This window comes from Dama dama, chromosome 5 (genome assembly GCF_033118175.1).
Source record: "Dama dama isolate Ldn47 chromosome 5, ASM3311817v1, whole genome shotgun sequence".
Classification (NCBI taxonomy): Eukaryota; Metazoa; Chordata; class Mammalia; order Artiodactyla; family Cervidae; genus Dama; species Dama dama.
Window position 1 is genome coordinate 36,342,860 of NC_083685.1, and position 25,313 is coordinate 36,368,172.

Here is a 25,313-nt window from a genome sequence, read left to right on the forward strand (position 1 = left end):
TGTTATACTTTACATTGTGTTTCCTCCAGATTTCATAATCTCAGACTTTAGTAATGCTAAGAATAGTTAGAAGTATAAATTTCTCAAGATTTAAAGTTTATTTTGTAGTAGTGTTTACATTTAGACTGAATATTTTATTAGTTAAACAAGTACTTATTTCTTAAATTATAATTGTGTGTTTCTTAAATCATTTTCTTTCTCTAACTCTAGTCTTTATGCTTCTACCTATTGAAATTCGCTTTTTGAGTTATTTTTTTCTAAAATTGATTTAGAGAAATTTTTAAAATGTAGAAAGGTACAAAGCTTAAGTTCTCATTTCTCAGATTTAACTGTAATATTTAGATATATTACTTCTGAAATCTTTCTGCTGCTGTATGCATGCTCAGTAGTGTCTTACTCTTTGCGACCCCATTGACTAGTAACCCACCAAGCAACTCTGTTGATGGGATTTTCCAGGCAAGAGCCCTGGAGTGGGTTGCCATTTCTTCCTCGAGGGAATCTTTCCAACCCAGGGATTGAACCTGCATCACCTGCATTGGCAGGAGGATTCTTTGCCACTGTACCACCTAGGAAACCCCCAGAAATCTTTCTAGAGTCCTTTAAAAACTTTTTCATTCTTTAAAAAAGACACTGTCAGAGTAATATTAGTCTAATCTTGGAGAAAACATACTTGGTCATAGTGTTTGAATTGCTTTTCTCTTTTCTCAGTTTTACATTTCTTTATTGACAGATTTTTGCAGAAAATAAACTATCTATTTGTATGTCTCAAGAACCATTCTCACATTAGTTATTAGTGAGATAAAATTGTTCATAAGCGATTTCAGTGTGAGACAAAGATCACTTCATGATAAAAACAGTGTAGAGCTGCTTCAGGAATGAAAGATACAAAACAAAGGCAGAAGTAAAGTCTTTACTGGCAATAGTGAAATTGACTTATGTTTACTCTAAGAGAAGAACATGACATTATAACAGTCCCAGTACCACTTTTTTTTTTTTAAATTATTTTTTTTTTTTCCCAGTGGGTTTTGTCATACATTGATATGAATCAGCCATGGATTTACATGTATTCCCAATCCCGATCCCCCCTCCCACCAGTCCCAGTACCACTTGATGGATATTTTATAGGGTGTAACTTTCCTGGTAGCTCAGCTGGTAAAGTATCCACCTGAAATGCAGGAGACCCCAGTTTGATTCCTGGGTTGGGAAGATCTTGCTGGAGAAGGGATAGGCTACCCACTCCAGTATTCTTGGGCTTCTCTGGTGACTCAGCTGGTAAAAAATCCACCTACAGTGTGGGAGACCTGGGTTCAATCCCTGGGTTTGGAAGATCCCCGGAGAAGAGAATGGCTGTCTACTCCAGTATTCTGGCCTGGAAAATTCCATGAACTATATACAGTCTGAGGGGTCGCAAAGAGTCGGACACGACTGAGTGACTTTTGCTGACCTAATACTTAATTATAAAGTAAGTTGTAAATGAGTTTTTTCCCCAGACTAACATTTAGATTACCAACTTCACAAATTTTTTTTTTTCAATTCCCAATATTTGTTGAGACATGTTTTATAGTTTGGTCCATTACCATTGAAAAAAATTCCATGTATATTTGAAATGAATGCAGTTAACAAATTGCCTATTAGTTCATGTTTGGCTGAATTTTTCAAATATTCGGTATATTTACTGATTTTTAGTATGCTTGACTTATCAATAATTAAGCATCAAGCATCAAAAAGCTTCCTTTTTCTGGTAAATTTATTTGGTAAAACCAGTTGGTCATATGAACATTTTTTGGTTTAAAGAGACATACATATCAGAAATAGTTTTTGAGGTTCCTAGTAAAAATATTTTGTTACCATAATTTTTAATATTTATCAGGGAAGATGTTGTGTAAGCTGGTGGGGAAACTGTACTGCAGAATATATTGAAATTGTAGATAAGATACTTGAAAAATTTGTAAGACATTAAAATAGAAATTGACTAATAACTATAAAATTACATTGGTTTCCTTAGATTAGTAGATTATTTGAATTAGTGTTTATTTCACTAGCATTTATATTTCAGCCTTTTAAGTAGTAATATCAAGTAAATAAGTGGTTACTATAAGCTGAGAATCTCTTAGGAATAATGATTCAAAACAAATACAAACCATGATCTCAACCTGCAGAAAATTAGGAGGATATTGGGAGAGGGAGCTCTGAAGCCTGAGCCCACCTTCGGGCAAGGGAATCTTGGCTGTAGGCGCCCTCCTGGGCGTGGAGGGCTGTGTGTTGTTCCTGTTGGTCAAGGAGAAGGCGGGCTGGGGGCTCAAAGCCAGGGGCAAAGGGGACTTAGCTGCGGCATCTGTCACCCCCATCCTCCTGGCCTCCCTCAGTTCCCCACACTTATGTCTTTCCTTCCTCTCACTCTGTCTGACTCTGTCCCTTCCCTATAGCCCAGCCTGCATCCATCCCCATGACCTATTTGCACCCTCCCACTGCTCCCCTGACCGTGGCCCTCCCCCTGCACCACCCCCTCTTCTACATGTGTGACCCGCTTCACTCTATCTGGGGTCTCACCTCCAGCCAGTCTCCAGCTTTCTGCTGTAGTCTAACCTCAAGCCCTTCTGTTGTGGTCTAACCTCTGAACTTTCACTGTGGTCATGCCCTTGACCTGCAGTCTAACATCCAGCCTTCTCCTGTATTCTGACCTCTCACCCTCCCACAGCAGCTTCACTGCCCTTGTGGTTTAACATCCAACCACTCCAATGGTCCAAGGTCCACCCTAGAACTCTCCCTTGCTATTTAATCTCCAACTAATGTGGTCTAGATTTACCCGATGGCTCAGCAGTTAAAGAATCCATCTGCAGTACAGAGGAGACAGGAGACGCAGGTTCAATCCCTGGGTCGGGAAGATCCCCTGGAGAAGGAAATGGCAACCCATTCCTGTATTCTTGCCTGAAAAATCCCATGGACAGAGGAGCCTGGCAAGCTACAGTCCAAAGGGTTGCAAAGAGTCAGACATGACTGAGCAACTAAGCACATTGCTTATGTGCATTTATTTATCGATCTCAAGTATATTGCACAAGCATGAATTGTGACCTTAACAAGTACATGTAAGATGTGAATACAGAGGAAATCACCATGATCTGAAGGCAATTAGAGAAAGTAAGGAAGGGCATTAGGATCTGAAATGATCTTTGTAAGTGAACTCAGTAACGTTAATGAAAATTTGCATAGTGTTTTCATAAAGCATTCCAAAGCATATTCATTTATATCACCTTCACAACTCTGAAAAGAGACAGCTGTTACTGTTATCCCTGAATTAACGGTGAGGAGGTTGAAGAAACATTCAACAACTTGGGCAGACTCATAAAGCCAGTAAGTGGGAGAGACATTTAACAACAATTTTTTGACTGTAGACCCTTGTTCTCTCTGTATGATCATGTTGTTGTTAAAGATGGTTAGCATTTTCCTTAACAAAAAGGTTACCAAAGAGTGTGTTTATTTTAGAAGGGATGAATAATTTGAGTTAAAGTGCAGAACCAAGCATGTTTATGAGGGAAAAACATGAGGAAAAACAACTTGATGAGTGATAAATTTTGTATTGTGTAGTTGGTTAATCCCAGAGATAATGTTTGGGCACCTCCTGAGTGCTGACCATTGTGTTAAAGCAAGTGATGCAGTCAGGATAGTTAGATACAATAGTATGTAGAAATAAAGTTTTAGAAGTAAGCATAGATACTGTAAGATATGATGAACTACTGGGATTGCTTGTTAAAAGAAATAAAAATGTATTTAAAATAAAGTAAAATTAAGTGGAATTTTCCTTTCTCTAGTCTCAGAATAGGTTAATTGGCCATATGCCTTTTATTGATGATATAGTAAAACTCTGCATCTTATTAATTTTTATTGAAACTTGATATAAATTATTTTGTCATTTTCCCAAGAGAGGATTTAATATATGTGTACAAGTTTCTGTACATTGCAGTTATTTTTAAAAGGAGTTCATATGATATTTAACTTCTGATTTCTTTACTGAATCTAATATTTCTCCTTTAAAGATATCCTTTAAAATTCAAGGAAAATGACTTTAAATATTTAATTATTTTTGCCTGTTATTTTTCGTAGAATATCTTTAATAAGTACTACCATTCTTATGCTATTTTGTGACAGTTTCTGTGCTAAAGTTTCACTTATTAGCCCCTAAATTCTCAAAATAAGTCTGTGCAATTGTCCCCATTTTGTAAAAGAGAAGACCAATAGCATTTCAGTCATTTGTTCAAGATTATATAACTAGTAAAATGATAAGTCAGAATATAAACCCAGGACTATCTGGTTGTCAAGAGTTTGTGTTAAAACAATGGTACTTGCTTCTCTCTTTCAAATACACAAAGTTCTGATATTGTAGCACTGTATCATGTACTGAGCATACAAAGATGAGCTTGACACCTTTAGGAGGGTTACAGTTTATTGAAGAATGTGATTCCGGTGAGTATACAATGCATGTAAATGATGTGACTGCCAGAAGGAAAGGCAGTGTGATAGAATAGGGCTAACATCCTTCTATAGTATAAAGAGCTTTTGCCTGTTGGGGTTAAAAAAAAATAAGTATGAAAGGATATGCAGACAAAGTATATGAACACAATTTTGAAAAGCACCAATTAAACCATCTGAACCAGCAGTACAGTAAATCAGCAGTCAATAAAGCTGATTGACTGTAACTCTAAGGTCAAGACTTTGTTTTGCTCACATTGTATTCCCAGGGTCTAGAAGAGAGTGTGCACACAGTAGACATTCTGTAGATATTTGTTTTGTGAATAAAGTGACATGAAAAAATGTTCAATCCTCCTTGTAATTAAAAAATTCAATTAAACTGAGATATCATTTTTCAGTTATCAGTTATCAAGCCGCAGCACCCCAGCTGCCATCAAAAATAAAAACAGAAAGAGAGGTAGCAAGAAATATAATGCAGGAACAGGTACAGTGAAATAGATAGTTGACCATATATTTTTAATAACATAAATTAATCTACTACTTTTGGAAAGCAGTTTGTGATTTATTGTTGCTTAGTCACTCAGTCGTGTTCAACTCTGCGACCCTATGGACTGTAGTTCTCCAGGCGCCTCTGTCCACAGGATTTCACGGGAAAGAATACTGGAGTGGGTTGACATTTCCTTCTCTAGGGGGTCTTCCTGACCCAGGAATCGAACCTGCATCTCCTGCATCTCCTGCATTGGCAGGTAGATTCTGTACCACTGAGCCAGCTGGGAGGTCCTTGTGATTTATAATAGCCTTAAAAATTCATAAACTTTGACCTAGCAAATCTACTTTTGAAATCTATCCTGACAAAATAATTCTGAATATGTAAAATATCTTGTATGGAAATATATGCAATAACATTGTCTACAACAAAAATTTGAAGAAAGTCTAAATATCCAAGTACAGTAAATGGTTAAATAAATCTTTGCAGATCTTTTTAATGAAGTATCACTAAAATCTTTGTTACTGTCTATTAAATAACATGGCAAAATTTTGAGTTCAGTGAAAAAAAGTAATACATAACACATGTGCATCTAGGATAGTGTAAAAATTTACAAAGAGAAAAAACTAGAATGAGATATGTCAACAATATTAGATACTTGAGTAGCAGAATATCAGGTGATTTTCTTGCTCTTTTATCTTAAGTTTCTTTAAAGATATAATAGGTATATGAAATACATTAATAATTTTCTTATCTGTAACTGTGATTAGTAAGTAAGCATTTTTACTGTCAAACTGTTTATTTGTTGTACTTCAATTGCTAAGTTATTTCCAACTCTTTGCGAACCCATCAACTGCAGCACATCAGGCTTTTCTGTCTTTCACTGTCTCCCTGATTTTACTCAAACTCATGTCTGTTGAGTCAGTGATGCCATCCAACCATGCCATCCTTGGTCGCCCCTTTCTCCTCTTGCCCTCAGTCTTTCCCAGCATCAGAGTCTTTTCCAGTGAGTCAGCTCTTCGCATCAAGTGGTCAAAGTATTGGAGCTTCAGTTTCAGCATTAGACCTTTCAGTGAATATTCAGGATTAATTTCCTTTAGGATTGACTGGTTTGATCTCCTTGCTGTCCAAGGGATGCTCAAGAGTCTTCTCCAACACCACAGTTCGAAAGTGTCAATTCTTCGGCACTCAGCCTTCTTTATGGTTCAACTCTCACATCTATACGTGACTACTGGAAAAACCAAACTTTGACTATACTGACCTTTGTCAGCAAAGTAATGTCTCTGCTTTATAATATACTGTCTACGTTTGTCATAGCTATTCTTCAAAGGAGCAAGCGTTTTTTAATTTAATGGCTGCAGTCACCATCTGCATTGATTTTGGAGCCCAAGAACATGAAATCTGACATTTTCCATATTTTCCCCATCTATTTGCCATGATCTTAGTTTTTTGAATGTCAGGTTTTTTGAATGTTGAATTTTGAGCCAGCTTTTTCACTCTCCTCTCTCAGCTTGATCAAGAGGTTCTCTAGTTCCTCTTCACTTTCTGTCATTAAAGTGGTATCATCTGCACATCTGAGGTTGTTGATAATTCTCTTGCAATCTTAATTTAGCTCCATCTTAATAACCTTTTAATATTTTTGTATAAAAATTCTTTTTAGTTACAATTGAAAACATCATTTTTGATGTTAGAATATTTTTATTTTGTTTTTTGAATTTCAATTAATTATACATTTTGTCTCCTACCCCAATAATTTTAGATTTAATTCAAGACTGGTCAAGTGATAGTGCACCAGACATTTTTTCGTTTGTTCCATATACATGGAATTTTAAAATCATGTTTCATCAATTTGAAATGATTTGGGCAGCTAATCAGCACAACTGGATTGACTGTTCCACTAAACAACAGGAAAATGGTAGGTACTTTTAAAAAATTAGGTTAAATTTTCTGTTCATTAAGACAAATATCAACAAAGAAAATTGGTATTGATTTTCTAGTTTTAATAGACACTAGAATTGATATTTTTTTGCATTGTCTTGTGAGGCTCTCAGAGAACTATTTCAGAATTCATATTGAACTAAGCAGTTAAGTTTAATTTTGTTTAGGTATGTATTTAAGGCAGTTTTTAAAAAATTTTTTTTTTGGAAATTAAATTTCTTTTTCTCTTTTTTTACAGTGTACCTGGCAGCCTGTGGGGAAACACTAAACATTGATTTTTCTTTGCCTTTTACGGACTTTGTTCCAGCTACATGTAATACCAAGTTCTCTTTAAAAGTACGTATAATTGGATGCATTATTTGTTCCACAAGGTTTATTAGTAAGTTTGATTTCCTGGCACTTATCTTTATTCTCTCCAGCCCATTCTGTTGCCAGCCTGTAGTATTTTGGCTTTCCTCCACTGTTCACTAACTTTAGTGTCACAGAATTGCTGCTTTTTTTTTTTTTTTTGGTCATTAATTGCAATATTCTGCCATTCCCATAAATTCCCTAAGTTCCCCTAAGAAGCTGGACAATAATTTGAAAACATATGTGTACTCCAGTATTCATGGCAGTATTATTTACAGTAGCCAGGATATGGAAGCAACCTTAGTGCCCATTGACAGATGAATGAAGTGTGGATGAAGAAAATGTGGTATATAGACTCTTTGGAGTATTACTCAGCCTTAAAAAAGAACAAGATATTACCATTTGTGACATAGATGACCTAGAAGGGGTATTATGCTTAGTGAAATAAGTCAGACAGAGAAAGACAAAGACTGTATGTTTTCACTTATATTTGGAATCTAAAGAACAAAACAAATGAATGAATAAAACAAAAATAGACTCTGAGATACAAAAAACAAACTAGTGGTTATTAGAATGGGGACGGGTGAAATAGGTGAAGGAGATTAAAAGGTACAAATTACCAGTTATAAAATAAATAAGTCACAGAGATGTAATGTAGAGCACAGGGAATATAATCAATATCTTGTCATAACTTTGTATAATGTGTAATCCATAAGAACATCAAATCACCATGCTATACAACTAGAATGAGTATATTGAATAATATTGTAAGTAACTGTACTTCACTTAAAAAGAAGTTGGCTGATGAAAAAAAATTCCTTGAGTCAATCATTTTGTTAGAGCTCATTTCTAACCTCTGTTACTAATCTTTATTTTCTCTTAAGAGTTTATTGTAGCTCTAATGTTTTACTGAGTCTGTGAACTAGATTGTACATTTTTCTGTACAGTTGACCCTTGAACAGTCTAGGGATTGGGGTGCTGACTCTCCCTGCCATCAAAATATTCATGTGCAACTTAGAGTTGGTTTTCCCTAGAACCTCCATATCCTTGGTTCCTCTGTATCCAAGGTTCAGCATCGCAGATTCAACCAACTGCAGATTGTATAGTAATGTAGTATTTACCATTGAAAAAAAATCCACGTGTAGGTGGACTTGTGCATTCACACCTGTATTATTCAAAGGCCAGCAGTATTTTATTTCTAATTGTACCCATGAATTCAGGGAATAAACACAAGGACCTTCCTCCTTTTATCCAAAAGCCAGCTCTTAGGAGTTCAGAATTCATGGTACATCTAATTTTAAGGTATTTACAATCAACAGTAGTTGTAGTGTTGATGGAGGTTATGGTGGTAAAAAATAGAAACAATAGTACGAGCAGCCAGCACTTTTTAACATCTTCTTAGTGCCAGACACTATTCCAGTTGCTTTATGTATACTAATTCACTTAATTCTCAGAACAACCTTCTTGAAGTAGTTGTTATGTACATTTATGGAATAGGAAACTGAGGAGGCGAGTTTATGTAACTTGTCATTAGCTAGTGAGTGGCTAAGTTGGAATTTGGACCCAGGCAGTAAAGCTTACTATGCTGCCTGTTAAGAAACCAGGCATCAAGATGAGCAAAGATTAGGGCATCTGTAAGGGAAAAAAGTGAAACTCAGTGAAGATCCTGTGATACAATCCTTAAAAGCCAGTTGAGGAACCAAGACTTACTATATATAGACAATCATATTTTTAAAATTAGTGAAAATATTGAACATATTCCATCTGAGCTTATATTAGATACTTTTAGTTGTTTTTTTTTTTTTTTAACTGAATTATATGTGAAATATCCAAGGAAACCTTCTTACTGTTCTCTAAAAATTTTGCAGTTTGTTTCCCTGATTTTTTTCTTGACTTTCTAAGCATAATTTCAGATAATGTAAAATCTTATTCCAGTTACATACTATTCAGTGTATTTTTGCAATTTCAGATTTATTTTTTGTTGAATTTATCCTCAAGCGTATTACAGGTAGAATTTTTTGTAAATAGTATTCTAACAAACTTCTGTACCTGTTTTATTACTTTGGGTTATTATAAATTGTTTTTTAGGGTGAAGATGTTGACCTTCATTTGTTTCTACCAGATTGCCACCCTAGTAAATACTCATTATTTATGCTGGTAAAGAATTGCCACCCCAATAAAATGACTCATGATACTGGTATTCCTGCTGAATGTCAAAGTGGCCAGAAAACAGTTAAACCAAAATGGCGGAACATTACTCAAGAAAAGTAAGTATGTAATATTAGCGATTTAAGTATTTTGTGTTAATGAGGAGAAATTAAGCTTTCAGTTCTTTCAGAGAATAATAGTAAAATTTGTCTATATGTAACTGGTATCTAAATACAATTAAAGGAATAAGTACCTGACTAGAAACTTTATTTTTTACTCTTCTAAGGGCTGGTTGGGTTGAATGCTGGACTGTCCCAAGTGTCATGCTTACAATTGATTATACATGGCATCCAATTTATCCACAAAAAGCAGATGAACAGCTGAAACAGTCATGTAAGTGTTTCTGTATAATCAGTATCTTAAAATATCAAAATTGATAAACATCAAGGATACAAAGAAGAAATTAAAACTTTTTGGAAATGCATCTATTCTTTTGACATAATTATGCATTTCAGGTCATCTGAGATTTTTTGCATAACTTTCTTTGGACATTTGCTATCAGTTACTAGACCAAGCTGTTTCTTGGTTTACTTTATCTCATTTAATCCTTAAAGCAACTCTGTGAAATAGATATTATAATATTATTGTCATTGTAGAGTTGAGGAAATATGCTCAGAGAAAGGAATAATTTTCTCAAGGTCTGGTGGGCAGAGCTGGAGTGTGAAATCAGGTATATGTACATCTATAGATTTAGAGTGCTTGATTTTGTAAAATGTTAGTTTCTTTAATGCATTTTGACAGCTGTTGTATTACTTATAGTTTCCCTGAGGCTTAAGTGCGGCTTTATTTGGGTTGAAAGTGGAATTAGAGTCTAGTGAAAATATTTTCTTTGTATTTTTCTGGTTAGTTAAGTATTAAAGAATAGTTTTTGTAACTTTCTTATATATAGGTCTTGATAATGCCACAGTGCATTTGTATAGCTGTTTATGTGAAAATAACTTTATAGTTTAATGTCCAAGTAGAGTTAGAGCCTAATTCTGACCCAGCTTTACTGTATATTGCCAGAACTTGATGAGAATATTGCCTTTGTTAATGAAAACCTTTTATTGATTCTTTGTAGTAGTAATAATAATAAGCAAAGGCTTATTTGGAGCTCTTTCTGGATTTGTGTATTTTTATATGTATTTCAATGAAGTCTATTCTTTATTGCATTTTTAATTATTAGCATTTCAGTTTTGTTTTCATTATATACTGCAGACATTTTATCAGTGTTAGTTGCCTTCCTATTTACAAAATAGAATTTTTTAGTGAATAGTTCCTTGAAGAACTTTTAAGAGATCTTTTTCCCCCTTTCCACTCAAACATTATTCTTTTTTTCCCCTCAATTTATTCCAGTGTCAGAAATGGAAGAAACAATGCTGTCTGTGTTAAGGCCATCTCAGAAAACAGACAGAGTTGTTTCTTCTCCCTCTGCTTCTTCACGTCCTCCTATTGATCCCTCAGAACTTCCACCTGATAAACTTCATGTAGAAATGGAACTTTCTCCAGATTCTCAGATAACTCTCTATGGACCTCTATTAAATGCCTTTCTGTGTATTAAGGTAAGATTTTTAAAAGAATGTCCATATTTTTAAATGTAGGAAAAGCAGTTAACCATCTAATTAATATTGAGACCATTTGAAATGGCCAGTTTTATGATTTAAACCATTTAGGATATATTACATGTTGACTGAACTTGTGGTGTTAGGCTCAATTATAAAATTATTTGTTTAAAATAGTGCTAAAAACTGTTCAGTTTAGCATTTTTTTGAGACGTTAGTGTATTCTAGGAATTTTGTGCTAGTTGCTAGAGATAAATGATACAGCATCTGTTGCTAAGAAGATAGGCTAGAGGATTATAGCAGGATAGATATGTACATGGACAATTTTAACACATTGTAATTAATGTGGCAGCAGAAGTATAAAAGAACTTTGTTATCTGAGGATATCTGTACCAGGAAAAGGCTACTTCAAGTGAGTTCATTAAAAACCAACAATTTTACTTCATGGTAAATAATAAGCTAAGAGTTATTTGGAGCTCTATCTTGAAAATTGAAGCAAGTATGTGAAAATGCATTCATTTCAGAGTAGGACAAATTTAGGCTCTGAAGAAATATGCACTGCTTCTTTGTGCAAAGACCAAATCAAGTGTTGATTCATTTTGATAATTTTTCTAGTGAAATATATAATATGATTGTATAGTATGACAGTACTTTATGGTTGCTGTCTGTAGCATGTTTATGGAGAGATGCTATTTTAAGAAACATATTTGAGCATTTTTTCAGTTTTCTAGACTTCGCTTTTATTCTTTTGATACTCAAATCATGCTTTTAAAAAGACCCCAACAAAACATCACTCATTTTTGTTGATTTACTTTTTTTTATAGGTAACTTCTCTAAGCCGTCCAGATTTTTACTTATCACTGATATTTTATCTGTGATTGGAGCAGTTGTCCAGAATCACATTCAGCTACTTCATGAAATTTTTCATTTTTTCAGGATTTTGCAAATTCACTTTGCTTTAGATTTTCATTGTACTCTTGGATATCTATTATATCTGATAATCAAAGAGAGATGAATTGACCAAATTTTACCAATCATGAGCAGTAGAGTTAGTTGTGGCACAGGTGTTTGTGTGAATCTGACTTTATCAGTGCTTACTTATTTGCTTCCTTTTGTAATTTCACAATTGCAGAGGTTTGGATATTGAAGGCTTAACTAACAAGTAATCCTTTAATGTACAGTAACAGGAAAAATTAATTCTGGAAAAGGTCTGGGATGATCAAGGTTGGCCTGGGATGGACACTCAAGGTTGATTAACAAAGGCTCTCTAAAAGAAGTGCTAGCTAAATAAATTTTGAAATTTTTTAAGGTCTCAATATTTGATATCCTATATTTATTAAAAACTGCCATAGAGCATCAGATGATGCAATTTAAGGTAAAAGATGCAAGGGAAAATGTGTTTAATATTTTTGGAAACCTATCGTTTCTGTTTGCCTTTTTTTTTCCCTAAGATTTTAGAGATTCTTGAAGAAATAAAGGAGTAATTCTTCAGATTCAAAGGGAGGAAACACACACAAACACAGATTTTTTTTCTCTCATGACCATTTTGTGGCCTAAAATATTCTACAAATATTTCTCTCAGTATCTTATTTTTTTGGCATTACATGTGAATATCTATAAAGGATCTAAAATTGAAGAGGCTGAATTTTATTTTAATTTAAATATAAGTAATGATTTAGTTACCAGGTGTAGGTGGTTGTATTGATACAAATCAGTTTTGAATACTACTAGAGAAGTATTAACTGTTTTTGCATTACCACATGTATATTGAACCTCCGTTGTTTTAACTAAAAAAATTCCATAGTAGTACATAAACAAAAATAAGAACAAAGAGCATAGAGAAACAAAGATATGCCTTTACTTTAAATTTCTTTGTAAATTCTGTTACCTATGTTAGTAGTTTATTATGTTTTGATGCAGACTCTGATAACAGATTTTATAACAACTCTTTATTTGTGTCAAACATTTATTACACTAAATATTAGTACTCACATTCATCATGTTAATTCAGAACTCGTATGAAATATCTACTGAAATAAATTAAAATTTTTTGTTTTGACACATTTTATAAAATAATTTATAATCCAGTGAACTCTCTGCTTCCATTTATTAAGAATAGATAACACATAGCCATTTTTTGTTTTTGCCTTAGTGTGGTTCTGACTTAAGAGTTGTTACCTATCTTAAATGTCTCTATTACTTTTTTTCTCTTTAGTTTTAACTTATGTTTTACTTAGTATCAGTGTTAGAACTTGAAAGCTTTTTGGATGTTTTATCTTGTTTTCATTTTAGGAAACAGACTAATCCTCTAAAATAGGATATGGAAATGCTTAGTTTACAAATTTCAGGCTCTAAGGTGAAACATTATTGTTATATATCTCTTTTGATAGCAATTTATTCTTAATATTTATAGGAAAACTACTTTGGGGAAGATGACATGTACATGGATTTTGAAGAGGTTATTTCAAGTCCTGTTCTGTCTCTGTCAACATCATCCAGTTCTGGATGGACTGCTGTTGGGATGGAAAATGACAAAAAAGAAAATGAAAGTTCAGCAAAGTCAATTCATCCACTTACCTTGCGTCCTTGGGATATTACTGTACTTGTTAATTTGTACAAAGTTCATGGACGTCTTCCTGTTGTGAGTGTTTGCATATCAAAACAATTGTCTATTATGAAATCTACCTAGCATAGGAAGTGATGTAGTGTGTGCACATACTTACATGAAATAATTCAGATTCAAAACTGTTCTATATTTATCCTTTTGTCTTTATAAAGCTAGTATATTATTTTCTTCATGATCACTTGATCGTTGACAATTTTCCTATTTTTCTTCTTTCACTTTAGCTCCTTCTTTGCTGTTCTGTATAACTTTAGAATATTTTGCCATGTTGTTGAATTGCTAGATTTACAGTTAGCCTGATGGATATCATAGGACTTTACACTTGGTCTTTTATCTCTGACTCTAGACCAGTTTGGGACCTTTTGGTGGAACTATACAAAATCATGATTCAGCCTTGACCCTGGAGGTTGAATTGTGTCATGGGTTTGGATTCTCCATAGTATCCTGGTTTACTCTAAAGATGACCCTTGGGCCTGTTGGGGCTGATTTGAAATGAGATTATATTGCCCAAAGAACCCGTGGCCATTGGAGTCAGTCCAGATGGGGAGAGAGTGGCCCCTGGAGCATTGTGCTGCATATTGGGTCCATATTATGTTCCTAGGGTCACACAGGAGAGAAATCAGCTCTGGTACTTAGTTAACCTAAGGTCTTTTTCTGGGATACAGAATAGTTATTTTTGTCAGTAAGCACCATTCTTCCTTTAGAAAAAAAATCAAAATTTTTTAATTGTATAAGTGTAGTTTTTATTTTTCTGTACTTCCTTGGTCTTTAATTTTTCTATATATTGATTGTGGTTTTTGCTTGATTTTAGCATGGAACAACTGATGGTCCTGAGTGCCCTACAGCTTTTTTGGAAAGACTATGTTTTGAGATGAAAAAAGGATTTAGGGAGACCATGTTGCAACTTGTCCTGTCACCCCTGAATGTATTTGTCAGTGATAACTATCAGGTAATGTGAAAGTGAGTTGTGGTAGATACTCAGAAATTTATTGTTACTATTTATGGGGTGAAAACAATGTGTTAACTTCTGTGCATGGACTGTATAGCCTTTTAAATTAGGGACCTTCAGTTTAACTGTACTAAGCAGTTTTGTATTGTGTGAATTGTTTCAAGAATTTTAGCTTTTTTTTTTTTCCCCTGCTGTTCCTTATTTATTTGATCCCAAACAATTATATATCTATTGTTTTTAGAAATTGTAAGAAATACTTTCTGACACTCTTATACATTTATGAAAGGGTAAAACTAATTGTATAGAATGTTGGTAGATTCTGTTGAAAATCACAACCTAAGTGGTAATATTATATGTTAATCACTCAGTCATGCCTGACTCTTTCCGACACCATAGACTGTAGCCTGCCAGGCTCCTCTGTCCATGGGATTTCCCAGGCAAGGATACTGGAGTGGGTTGCCATTTCCTTCTCCAGGAGATCTTCCCAAGCCAGGGATCGAACCCAGGTCTCCTGCATTGCAGGCAGATTCTTTACCATCTGAGCCATGAAAGGAAGTCCAAGTGTTAATGTTAACCAGTATCATAAACCATAAATGTTGGTGATGGACAGGGAGTCCTGGCATGCTGCAGTCCATGGAGTCACAAAAAGTTGGACACGACTGACTGAACCGAGCTGAACCATAAATCTTGAAAACATGCGTATCTACATGAACACTGATTAATACTTTTCATCCAACATACTTACAAGGTCCTTTGTTAATACCTTCAAGATATCCCTAAGGCTCTTTTGGAAGAGAACTGGTGATATTCATCAAATGGGAATATTTTACATTCTTGGGTACATTATCACTTTATTATTCTTTTTTTAATGCCAATGACTTTTTTTTGGCATCTACCCCTTCTTTAAGTCTCTTTCCTACTTTTAGTCAAGTGGTGTGCTTTAGAGCTGTGATGGATTTTGATGTAAGACAAAGTAAAATTATAGACAGGGTGATGAATCTGACAGTGAATCATCAGCAAATGATAACTCACCATGGATTCTGTGAAGTAACTGACCATCTTATATAGAAGAGCATACCCTTTTGCACTCTTCTGCTGTAGTGGACTTCCCTGGCGGCTCAGCTGGTAAAGAAGCCGCCTGTAATGTGGGATATCTGGATTCGATAAAATTGTATTATTTTAGTGTAGTAGCTAAAACTTAACACTTAATGTATACTAGCGTTTGCCACAGAACATGTTTCTTTAGATTTACCGGAGGTTACAGAGATAGTACAGAGAGTTTCTGTGTTTCCTCCATGTTGACCTCATACATAATTATGGTAAAAAAAAACCCAGGAGATTGACATTTGTACAATATGTATGCATAGTTCTGTGACATTTCATCATGGGTAGATTTGTGTAACTGCCACCAAAATTAGCATGCAGAACTAGTCTGTCGTCACAAAGCTCTCACTTGTGTAATACTTTCATTTTAACTTGTCATGTGAAACCTTAAAAATAACTCTGGTCCTTCTTTCTGTAATTAATGGGTCATTAGATTTGGTTTTGTTTTGTTTTGTTTTGTTTTTGAGAGGCAATTGTATGGAGAAGAAACCCATCTCCGTTTTTCAAATCTCTTGAGGAAATTAATAAAGGTAATAGAGAAATATCTTCTCAGAAAGGCTTATTTCTGAGACTCTTAGGAGAGTAGTTCTGATTTTTTTGAGTAACTGATGGTACTTCAACTTTTATGTTAATCACTGCATTCTCAAAAGACTTTGCTGGTTATAAAAAATGTTTTATTGAGTTTATTATGAGGGTCCATATTACCCCTAATTGCACAATTATTGGCATACTTGTACAGAGACAGAAGTGTAAAGTGTGATTTATATGGTGATAAGAAGAGGAATTCATGGAGTAGAGATATCAGGACAGTAATAGAAGTATTGATACGAGTAACATTTTGTTTCCCAGATGGCAAACACTTTATAGTTCATGCCGAAGACAAGTATAGTCTATACACATTCTCTAGGAATTTGCTTATCTACTTAATTTGCTTGCATTTTGTAGTGCTAGCATTTCTAAGAAATATTTTTTTCTTTTGTCTCTATACTAATACTCTTTCATGATGGGAAGCTTCACACTGTGACTACCCTCAAGACTCAATTCTGGGTCACTCATCTGTAGCTCCTTATTTCAGGTAGCATTTGTCTTAGTGCACAGCTTCAAGGCTAAGGATCTAATGTGATGGGTCAGTGACCGTGTCCGACTTATGAAGCCACATACTTTTTCTTGATCATCTTATGTCTATTACTTTTATATTAGGGCTGCCAAAGCAAAATATCCTACACTAGGTATCTTAAAGCAACAGAAAATTACTCTTTCACTGTTCTGGAGCCTACAAGTCTGAAACTAGTGTGTTTGGCAGGGCCATGCCCTGTTTCAAGGCTCCCTTGTCTTTCCCTAGCTTTGGTGGTTGTTAACAGTCCTTGGCATCCCCTGTTTTGTAGCTGCAAACAGGGAATCTGTTCTGCATCACTCAAATCTCTGTCTCCATCTTCACTTGGCATTCTCTTCAGGAGTCTCTGTGTCTTACCTTTTCCCCTTACAGGGACACTGTTAATTGGACAAAGGCCCATTGTAATACAGTGTAACTACATTTTGACGTGATTACATTTGCCAAGACATTGTATCCAAATAAGATCACACTCACAGGTACCTGAGCTTAGGAACTGAATGTCTTTGTGAAAAAAAGTGAAAGTGAAGTCGCTCAGTCTTGTCTGACTCTGTGCGACCCCATGGACTGTAGCCTACCAGGCTCCTTCGTCCATGGGATTTCCCAGGCAAGAATACTGTAGTGGGTTGCCATTTCCTTCTCCAAGAATGTCTTTGTAGGGGACACAATTCAACCCACAGAGTGATGTAAACCATAGTACAATTCAGAATGTAGTCTTTACTGATGTACCAGGTAGTCTTTACCTTTAGGACAACCCAAGATCCACATGTTTGTTTATGTTTTTGGTTTTTTGACAGTGAGTGTTGAGAGAAAGTACAGAATCCTGGATGATGTTTGGTTTTTGGCTTGGGCAGTTAACCAAGCTAGTGCACGATAAAGAATATGGGAGGAGGAACTGCTCTACAGGAGAAGAGTATGAGTTTCTGATCATGTTGGGTTTGAAGTACCAGGAAATCAACCTTTATTTTCTAGCATTTTCCAAAGAATGAGCTGCATTATCTTTGTGAAGTAACTCAGATAAACTCACCTAAGTGTCTGTGTAGGTAGAATGTCTTTCAGAAGTCATAAATAGTTGACTTTCTGATGGTATTCTAATACACTAACAACAGATACATAGGCAGGCATCCAGCATTTTTGGAAAATACATTTGGATGGTCCCTGTGATAAATACATCTGGATAGATGATCCCATCCAACCATCTCATCCTCTGTCGTCCCCTTTTCCTCTTGCCCTCAATCTTTCCCAGCATCAGGGTCTTTTCCAATGAGTTGGTTCTTTACATAAGGTGACCAGAGTACTGGAGCTTCAACTTGAGCATCAGTTCATCCAGCGAATATTCAGGATTGATTTCCTTCAGGATTGATATTTGTATATATGTATACTCACTATAATTTCTGTTTCCATTCATCCACTGACAGACACTTAGGTTGTCTCCATATCTTGGCTATTGTAAATAATATTGCAGTGAACATGGGGATGCATGTATCTCTTTGAATTAGTTGTTTCATTTCCTTCGAATAACTACCCAGAAGTGGAATTGCTGAATCATATGGCAGTTCTGTTTTAATTTTTGAGGAACCACCATTATCTTCCATAGTAGCTTTACCAACTTACATTCTTCTTAATAGTGCACGAGGGGTTTTTTGTGGTTTTTTTTTTTTTCACATCCACACCAACATTTGTTAATTGTTTTTGATGATAACCATTCTAACAGGTGCGAGGTGATATGTCACTGTGATTTTTGTTTTGCATTTCCTTGATGCTTAGTGACATTGAACGTCTTTTCATGTGTCAGTTGATCATCTGCATGCCTTCTTTGGGAAAATATTCATATTCTCTGACCATTTCTTATATTGGATTGTTTGCCTTTTGGTACAGAGTTGTAGGAATTCTTTATATATTTTAGATTTTAGCCCTGTATCAGATTTATGACTGGCAAATATTTTTTTCCTTCTGCTGGTTGCCTTTCCATTTGTTGATAGTTGCCTTTCCATTTGTTGATAATTTCCTTTCCTTTGAAGAAGCATTTTAGTTTGATTTAGTCCCATTTGTATATTTTACTATTGGTGCTTTGCCTTTGGTGTTAGATTCAAAAATAATCACCAAGCTTATGTCAGGGAGTCTACTGCTGATATTTTCTTCTAGGAGTTTTATGGTTTTAGGTCTTACATTCAAGTCTTTAATTCATTTTTATTTGATTTTTGTGTGTGGTATAAAATGTGATTGTGTTTCATTCTTTTAAGATGTGGTACCCAGTTTTCCCAGCACTGTCTATTGAAGAGGCTCTTCTTTCCTCATTATATATTTTTGGATCCTCTGTCATAAATTTACTGGCCATATATATGTGTGTTTATTTCTGGGCTCTCTATTCTGTTCCATTGATTTATGTGTCTGTTTTTATGCTGATACCATACTGTTTCGATTATCACAGCTTTGTGATAGAGTTTGAGGTAAGAGAGTATGATGCCTCCAGTTTTATTCTTTTTCAAGGTTACTTTGGATATTTGGAATTTTTGTGGTTCTATACAAATTTTAGGATTATTTGCTAATACTTTGAAGGATGGCACTGGAATTTTGATAGGGATTCCATTGAGTCTGTAGATTGCTTTGGGTGATGTGGACATTTGAGCAGTATTGATTCATCTAAGCCAAGATCCACATGTATCTTTGAACTCAAGAAAAGCTATCAAAAGCTTTATATTGAGAATTATAGAATCTCAATGCCAGAAGTGAGCTTCATTGACCATCCTCTCCAGCTGCCTCACAGAAAAATAGAAGGGAACTGATGCCTGGAGATAGGTGATTTTATATACTATCATACATCTTAGACAAAAAATGTATCAGAAGACTCTCTAGAGCTTTTATTATAGTCACAATTTGAAATGACCTTTTAAGAATACCATTTGAATTCGATTTAGCCCTGTCCTTAAAAACACTTTTTAATGAATGCAGATTCCAAAATTTGTGCTGGAACAAGGAACATTAACACTGTAAGATGGCCTGCACGTACACACTAAAAATACTGTCATGGTAAAATTAAGATAAATAATTTCAAGTGTAAAAAGTGCTGCAAGGAAATGAATGAAGTGCTTTGGTAGCATGTAATGGCTTTGAGATAACTGTTGTTTTTCAGTCACTAAGTCATGTCTGACTCTTTGCAACCCTATAGATTGCAGCATGCCAAACTCCTCTGTACTCCACTGTCTCCTGGAATTTGTTCAGATTCAGGTCCGTTGAGTTGGTGATGCTACCTAACCATCTCATCCTCTGCCGCCCTCTTCTCCTTTTGCCTTCATTCTTTCCTAGCATCAGGGTCTTTTCCATTGAGTTGGCTGTTTGCATCAGCTGGCCAAAGTATTGGAGCTTCAGCTTCAGAATCAGTGAATATTCAGGATTGATTTCCTTTAGGATTGACTGGTTTGATCTCCTTGCTGTCCAAGGAACTCTCAAGCATTTTCTCTAGCACCACAATTTGAAACTATCAATTCTTCAGGGCTCAGCATTCTTTATGGTCCAATTCTTAGATTCGTACATGACTACTGGAAAAGCTATAGCTTTGACTATATGGACCTTTGTCAGCAAAGGTCTCTGCTTTTTAATATGCTGTCTAGGTTTTTCATAGCCTTTTCCAGGGAGCAAGCATCTTTTAATTTTATGTCTGCAGTCACCACATGCTATGATTTTGGAGCCTAAGGAAATCAAATCTGTCACTGTTTCTACTTTTTCCCCATCTGTTTGCTATGAAGTGATGGGACTGGATGCCATGATCTTCATTTTTTGAATGTTGAGTTTAAAGCCAGCTTTTTCACTCTCCTCTTTCACCCTCATCAAGAGGCTCTTTAGTTCACTATCACTTTCTCCCATTAGGGTAGTATCATCTGCATATCTGAAGTTTTTGCTAATTCTTCCAACAGTCTTCATTCCAGCTTGTGATTTATCCAGGCTGGCATTTCTCATGATGTACTTTGCATATAAATTAAATAAGTGGGGTGACAGTATACAGCTTTGTCATAGTCGTTTTCCAATTTTGAACCAGTCAATTGTTCCATGTCTGGTTCTAACAGTTGCTTCTTGACCTGCATACAGGTTTCTCAGGAGGCAGGTAAGGTGATCTGCTATTCCCATCTCTTTAAATAAGAATTTTTGATAGTTTGTTGTGATCTACACAGTCAAGGGTTTGAGTATAGTCAGTGAAACAGACATAGTTGTTTTTCTAGAATTCTGTTGCTTTCTCCGTGATCCAACAAATGTTGATAATTTTATCTCTGGTCTTTAGGTAAGAACATGGTAAAACTTGCCTTTTTAAAAGATCTCTGTGGTGTTCTTGTAGAGTATGGAGCAGAACAATGTAAAAATAAATGCTGGGAGATTCTGGCAAGAGGTTGTATTTGAACCAGGATGATAGCAGGAAGCTGAAAGAAACTCAGTGCATTTGTGAGAGGCTGGGAGGTAGATTCAGTAAAAGTTGGTGACCGATGGCTAGGGCATTACCAAACTTACTTGATTCTTTTTTGCTAAAACAATCTGTGAACCTAGTGTTCCATGGAACGTCCTATTTTAGGACATATCCTTTAGCTTTCTGAATAAGTGTTAGAAATTTTCTCTTTGTAATGTTGATGCTTTTTAGTTAGGAGTATATAATTATTCTCTGTAAGAGAGATCTCTCCTTTTAATATTTACATAATTCTCAAAATCTTTTTGGAAGATGGTTTTCTTTGCTAGTTCCTCATTATGGTCTTAATGGGTCTTTTTTCTTCCATGTTATTTTCTTTTTTTTGATACTTTAATCTCATGATTCCTGCCTTGTCACAAAAGATTGGTCTCTCACATTCCCTGTAAGTCAGAATACTTCTTTTTATTTATTGAGGTGCCTACCAAAGAGAGATCTGCATTTTTTTAAGACTTTGCTGTCTTGCTTTGCAGTTGGGCTTTTACAGATAATGTCACTAAAGTAGCTGAACTCAGACTACTTTTATGGATACAAGGCTGTGTTAAGAGCTTTGGATCCTAAAGTCTTATTTTCCAGATAGTGTGTTTTTACCATTTGTCTCTGGGGGAAAAGGCAACTAGCAATTATAAATGCTGATTTTTCTTGTGCTTATTGTTTCAGCAGCGACCGCCTGTGGATGAAGTGCTCAGGGAAGGTCACATCAATTTGTCAGGTCTCCAACTGAGAGCACATGCTATGTTCTCAGCGGAAGGTCTTCCTTTGGGAAGTGATTCCTTAGAATACGCATGGCTAATTGATGTGCAGGCTGGAAGCCTTACAGCTAAGGTCACAGCACCACAGGTATGTTCTTAGTCTCAGAGTGCTATCTCCTGACTTACTTCCTTTTTCCTTTACTGACCCACCTCCCCAAGAAAAAGTTGTATGCCCATTTGAATGTTCATTTTACGTCCACTTGCCACTAAGAATTTTCTTAATCATGGATGAGTCAGAGACAAGTTTCAGTTTTCTGGGCCACATAAAATTGATGGGTGTAATTTTTTATAGTCCTGTGTAATATTTTCAAGAATTCAAGACTTTTTTGAGAAGCACTCAGGATGAGAAGTTTCTGGAAATCAAGTTATATATTATTAAAATTATATTACTTGACTCTCCACTGTTGGAACAATCTTGTTTTTTCAGTACATAGGATAATTTTCTGAGAACTTTACTTTTTTGTGTATTTCTTAGGTAGGATTTGAAGGAGGCATTTATAATATTAAGGTAGCATGTTTCTTTACTTGTCAGGTCCTAAAGCAAGGTAGCATCATTTGAATCTGCACTTAGTGATATGGATACTAATTTAGAAAAATAACAGTGAATTTATTGGCAGAAAATCTCATGTAGAAGACTAGTTGTAATCCCTATGGATAAATTCTCCTTCCCTCTCACTGTCCCACTTAGTGTTTAGGAGTCTCAGAGGGCTTAAGGGTTACTGTCAGCCTCCCTGACAAAGGTTCTGCATCCACAGGTTCAACCAGTCATGGATTCAGCCCACTGCAGATGTGAAGCCTAAGGATACAGAGGGCTGACTGTAACCCTTAGTTATAGAAATGGGCCATTGAAATTTAGTGAAATGTCTGTACTACTATAAAATTTCACTTGTTGAGACAAATACAGTTAAACCTCATTTTCTTGTGTTTCACAGATTTTGCTTTCTGGTTTTGTGTGGTTTTTTTTTGGATTTTTTTTTTTTTTAATTGAAGGTTTGTGGTAATGCTGCATCAAGCAAGTCTGTTAGCACCATTTTTCTAACAGCATTTGTTCAATTTATGTACCTGTGTCACATATTGCTAATGCTTGCACTATTTCAGACTTTTTCGTTATTATTGTATTTGTTATGGTGATCTATGATTAGTGATCTTTTATGTTAGTTACTATTTCAAAAGGATCATGACTCATCAAAGGCTCGGTTTAGTATTTTTTAACAGTAAAGTGCCTTTTAATTAAGATATATATGTCATTTTTTTAAGATATATTGCTGTTGTACACAGGATAGACTACTAGTTACTTGTAAACATAACTTATGTGCACTGGGAAACCAAAAAAATTGTGACTTACTTTATTGTGATATTCACAATGTTGCAAATTTACTGTGGTGGTCTGGAACCAAATCCACAGTATCTGTGAGGTATGCCTGTGTTTATAATATGCATTTCATAATTAGTGTTTCAAAAGATTAAAATGTGGTAGACATGTACATACTCAGTTTTTAGTAGAATTACAAAATGAGTGTGAAACATGTAATTTAGAGGTAATAGTGGCAACCTGCAGATAAATAAAGACGTGTTTGTTGTTGTTGTTCAATTGCTAAGTAGTGTCTGACTCTTTGTGACCCCATGGACTATAGTCCACCAGGCTCCTCTGTCCATGGAATTTCCCAGGCAAGAATACTGGAGTGGGTTGCCATTCCCTTCTCCAGGGGATCTTCCCGACCCAGGGATCAAGCCCAGGTTTCTGCCATGGCAGGTGGTCTCTTTACCACTGAGCCACCAGACTAGATAACTTGTATTGATTATATCTGAAGGAAATATTTGAAGGGAAACAAAAATTAAGATTCTAGAAATAGTAGGAAAATAAGTAGAATTGAAAAAGGATATTTTATATAAAAATGATGGAAATAAACATATAGTAATGGTTGAAAACAAATATTTAGTGCTTACATACCTCATAACTTTGTATCTGCCATTTTCTCTCTAAATCTGTAAGTAAAAACTGAAGCATGTAATAAAAACAGCTTATTCCATAACAAGCATGCAGTGAAGCCATGCTGACTCTTGAAGACTGGACACAGTTCTTTTAATCTAAAGATTGCTAGAATCTCAGCTTTTATTAGAAGTTGAAACATTTCTCTTTCTTCCACACTGAAATCCTGGCATCACTGTTTCTCTCAAGGTTCATGAATCCATTGGTGCTTTTAGTGTTTATTCTAGTCTTTGTGTATTTTAAAAGTAAACTCATATTTTCTGAGAATTTAAATTATGTACTTTTGGGGGGCAGGGATAATACAGTGTATACCCCTGGCTCAGTGTTTATTGTAAACTGATAAATTATGACCCTAAGCTTTTTTAAAAACTCAGGATTTGATGAAAATTGATATATACTTAAACTTCTATTCATGAAAGTTCTTTTAATCTTCAAATACCTGATTTTCTAAAATTTTAGCTTAGTAGATATAAATTTCACTTTGAACCTTGGTTTATTGTCAGATAGAGAATTCTAGGTGCTTTTCTGTGCACAGAATTCGGACTAGTCATATAAGAAGAAAGATAAAACCTTTAAGAAAAATAACTGGCTTTAGAGGTTGCTGAAGTTTCATTTTTCAGTTGAAATGATTTTTCATTTTGGCAATGCATTTTGTCATTTACAAATGAACATTAACGTAAGCTTATAAATGATGTCAAGGTAGAAAAATTATATTGGCTAACAAGTAGATTATATAGCAGGTATAAAGCACTGTTTGGATTCTTTCAAGTTGTATTAATATTCTTGATAAACTTTTGAACCGTGAACACTTGTTTAGGACGCTAACAGTGTTGTCAACCTGTCATGGCTTATTCGTAGCTGGCTTGTCTCTTGGAGTGGGGACAGACATTTATTTTTCATGTGGTATGTCGAGAGTATGAACTGGAAAGACCAAAATCAGTAGTAGTATGTCAGCATGGAATTGATCGACGCTTCTGTGAATCCAAGGTATGTTAAAAATATGTTAGCAGTATTACAAACATTTATGGTTTTTTTCAAAATGAAAGTTCAGTTTTTTCAATTAATAAAATTATTTTGCTAATTTATAGTCATTTTTATTTAGTTGTAAATATCTAAAATGAGGTAATTCCTAAAACATACACTCACAAGTAAATGGAGATATTATAAAATTGTATCTCTTAAATTTTTATTGTTAACATTAACATCTTTCTGCATTATTACACTAACTCTTTGGGATATAGCTGTGCACTTACGTAGAAGATTTAGAAAGTGGAGAAGGAAGGTTGAATTCCTTGCATGACGTTGTTGGCAGACCCTTCTGGAACACACCTGTTCTCCTATAATG

The 25,313-nt window shown here is 35.0% G+C and overlaps 1 protein-coding gene across 9 annotated transcripts in view; it reads left to right on the top strand.

Annotated features, from left to right (window-relative positions):
• Positions 1–25,313, top strand: part of BLTP1 (bridge-like lipid transfer protein family member 1) — a 200,550-nt gene that overhangs the window by 51,365 nt on the left and 123,872 nt on the right. For 8 of the 9 annotated variants that reach the window (XM_061142286.1, XM_061142290.1, XM_061142293.1 and 5 more), the window contains 9 exons: positions 6,714–6,869; positions 7,131–7,228; positions 9,329–9,507; positions 9,675–9,781; positions 10,784–10,989; positions 13,403–13,630; positions 14,424–14,561; positions 21,887–22,066; positions 24,827–24,955. In XM_061142286.1, coding sequence (XP_060998269.1) covers positions 6,714–6,869; positions 7,131–7,228; positions 9,329–9,507; positions 9,675–9,781; positions 10,784–10,989; positions 13,403–13,630; positions 14,424–14,561; positions 21,887–22,066; positions 24,827–24,955 — 1,421 coding nt within the window. The remainder of the gene's footprint in view (positions 1–6,713; positions 6,870–7,130; positions 7,229–9,328; positions 9,508–9,674; positions 9,782–10,783; positions 10,990–13,402; positions 13,631–14,423; positions 14,562–21,886; positions 22,067–24,826; positions 24,956–25,313) is intronic. The other variant, XM_061142289.1, reaches the window with a different exon arrangement.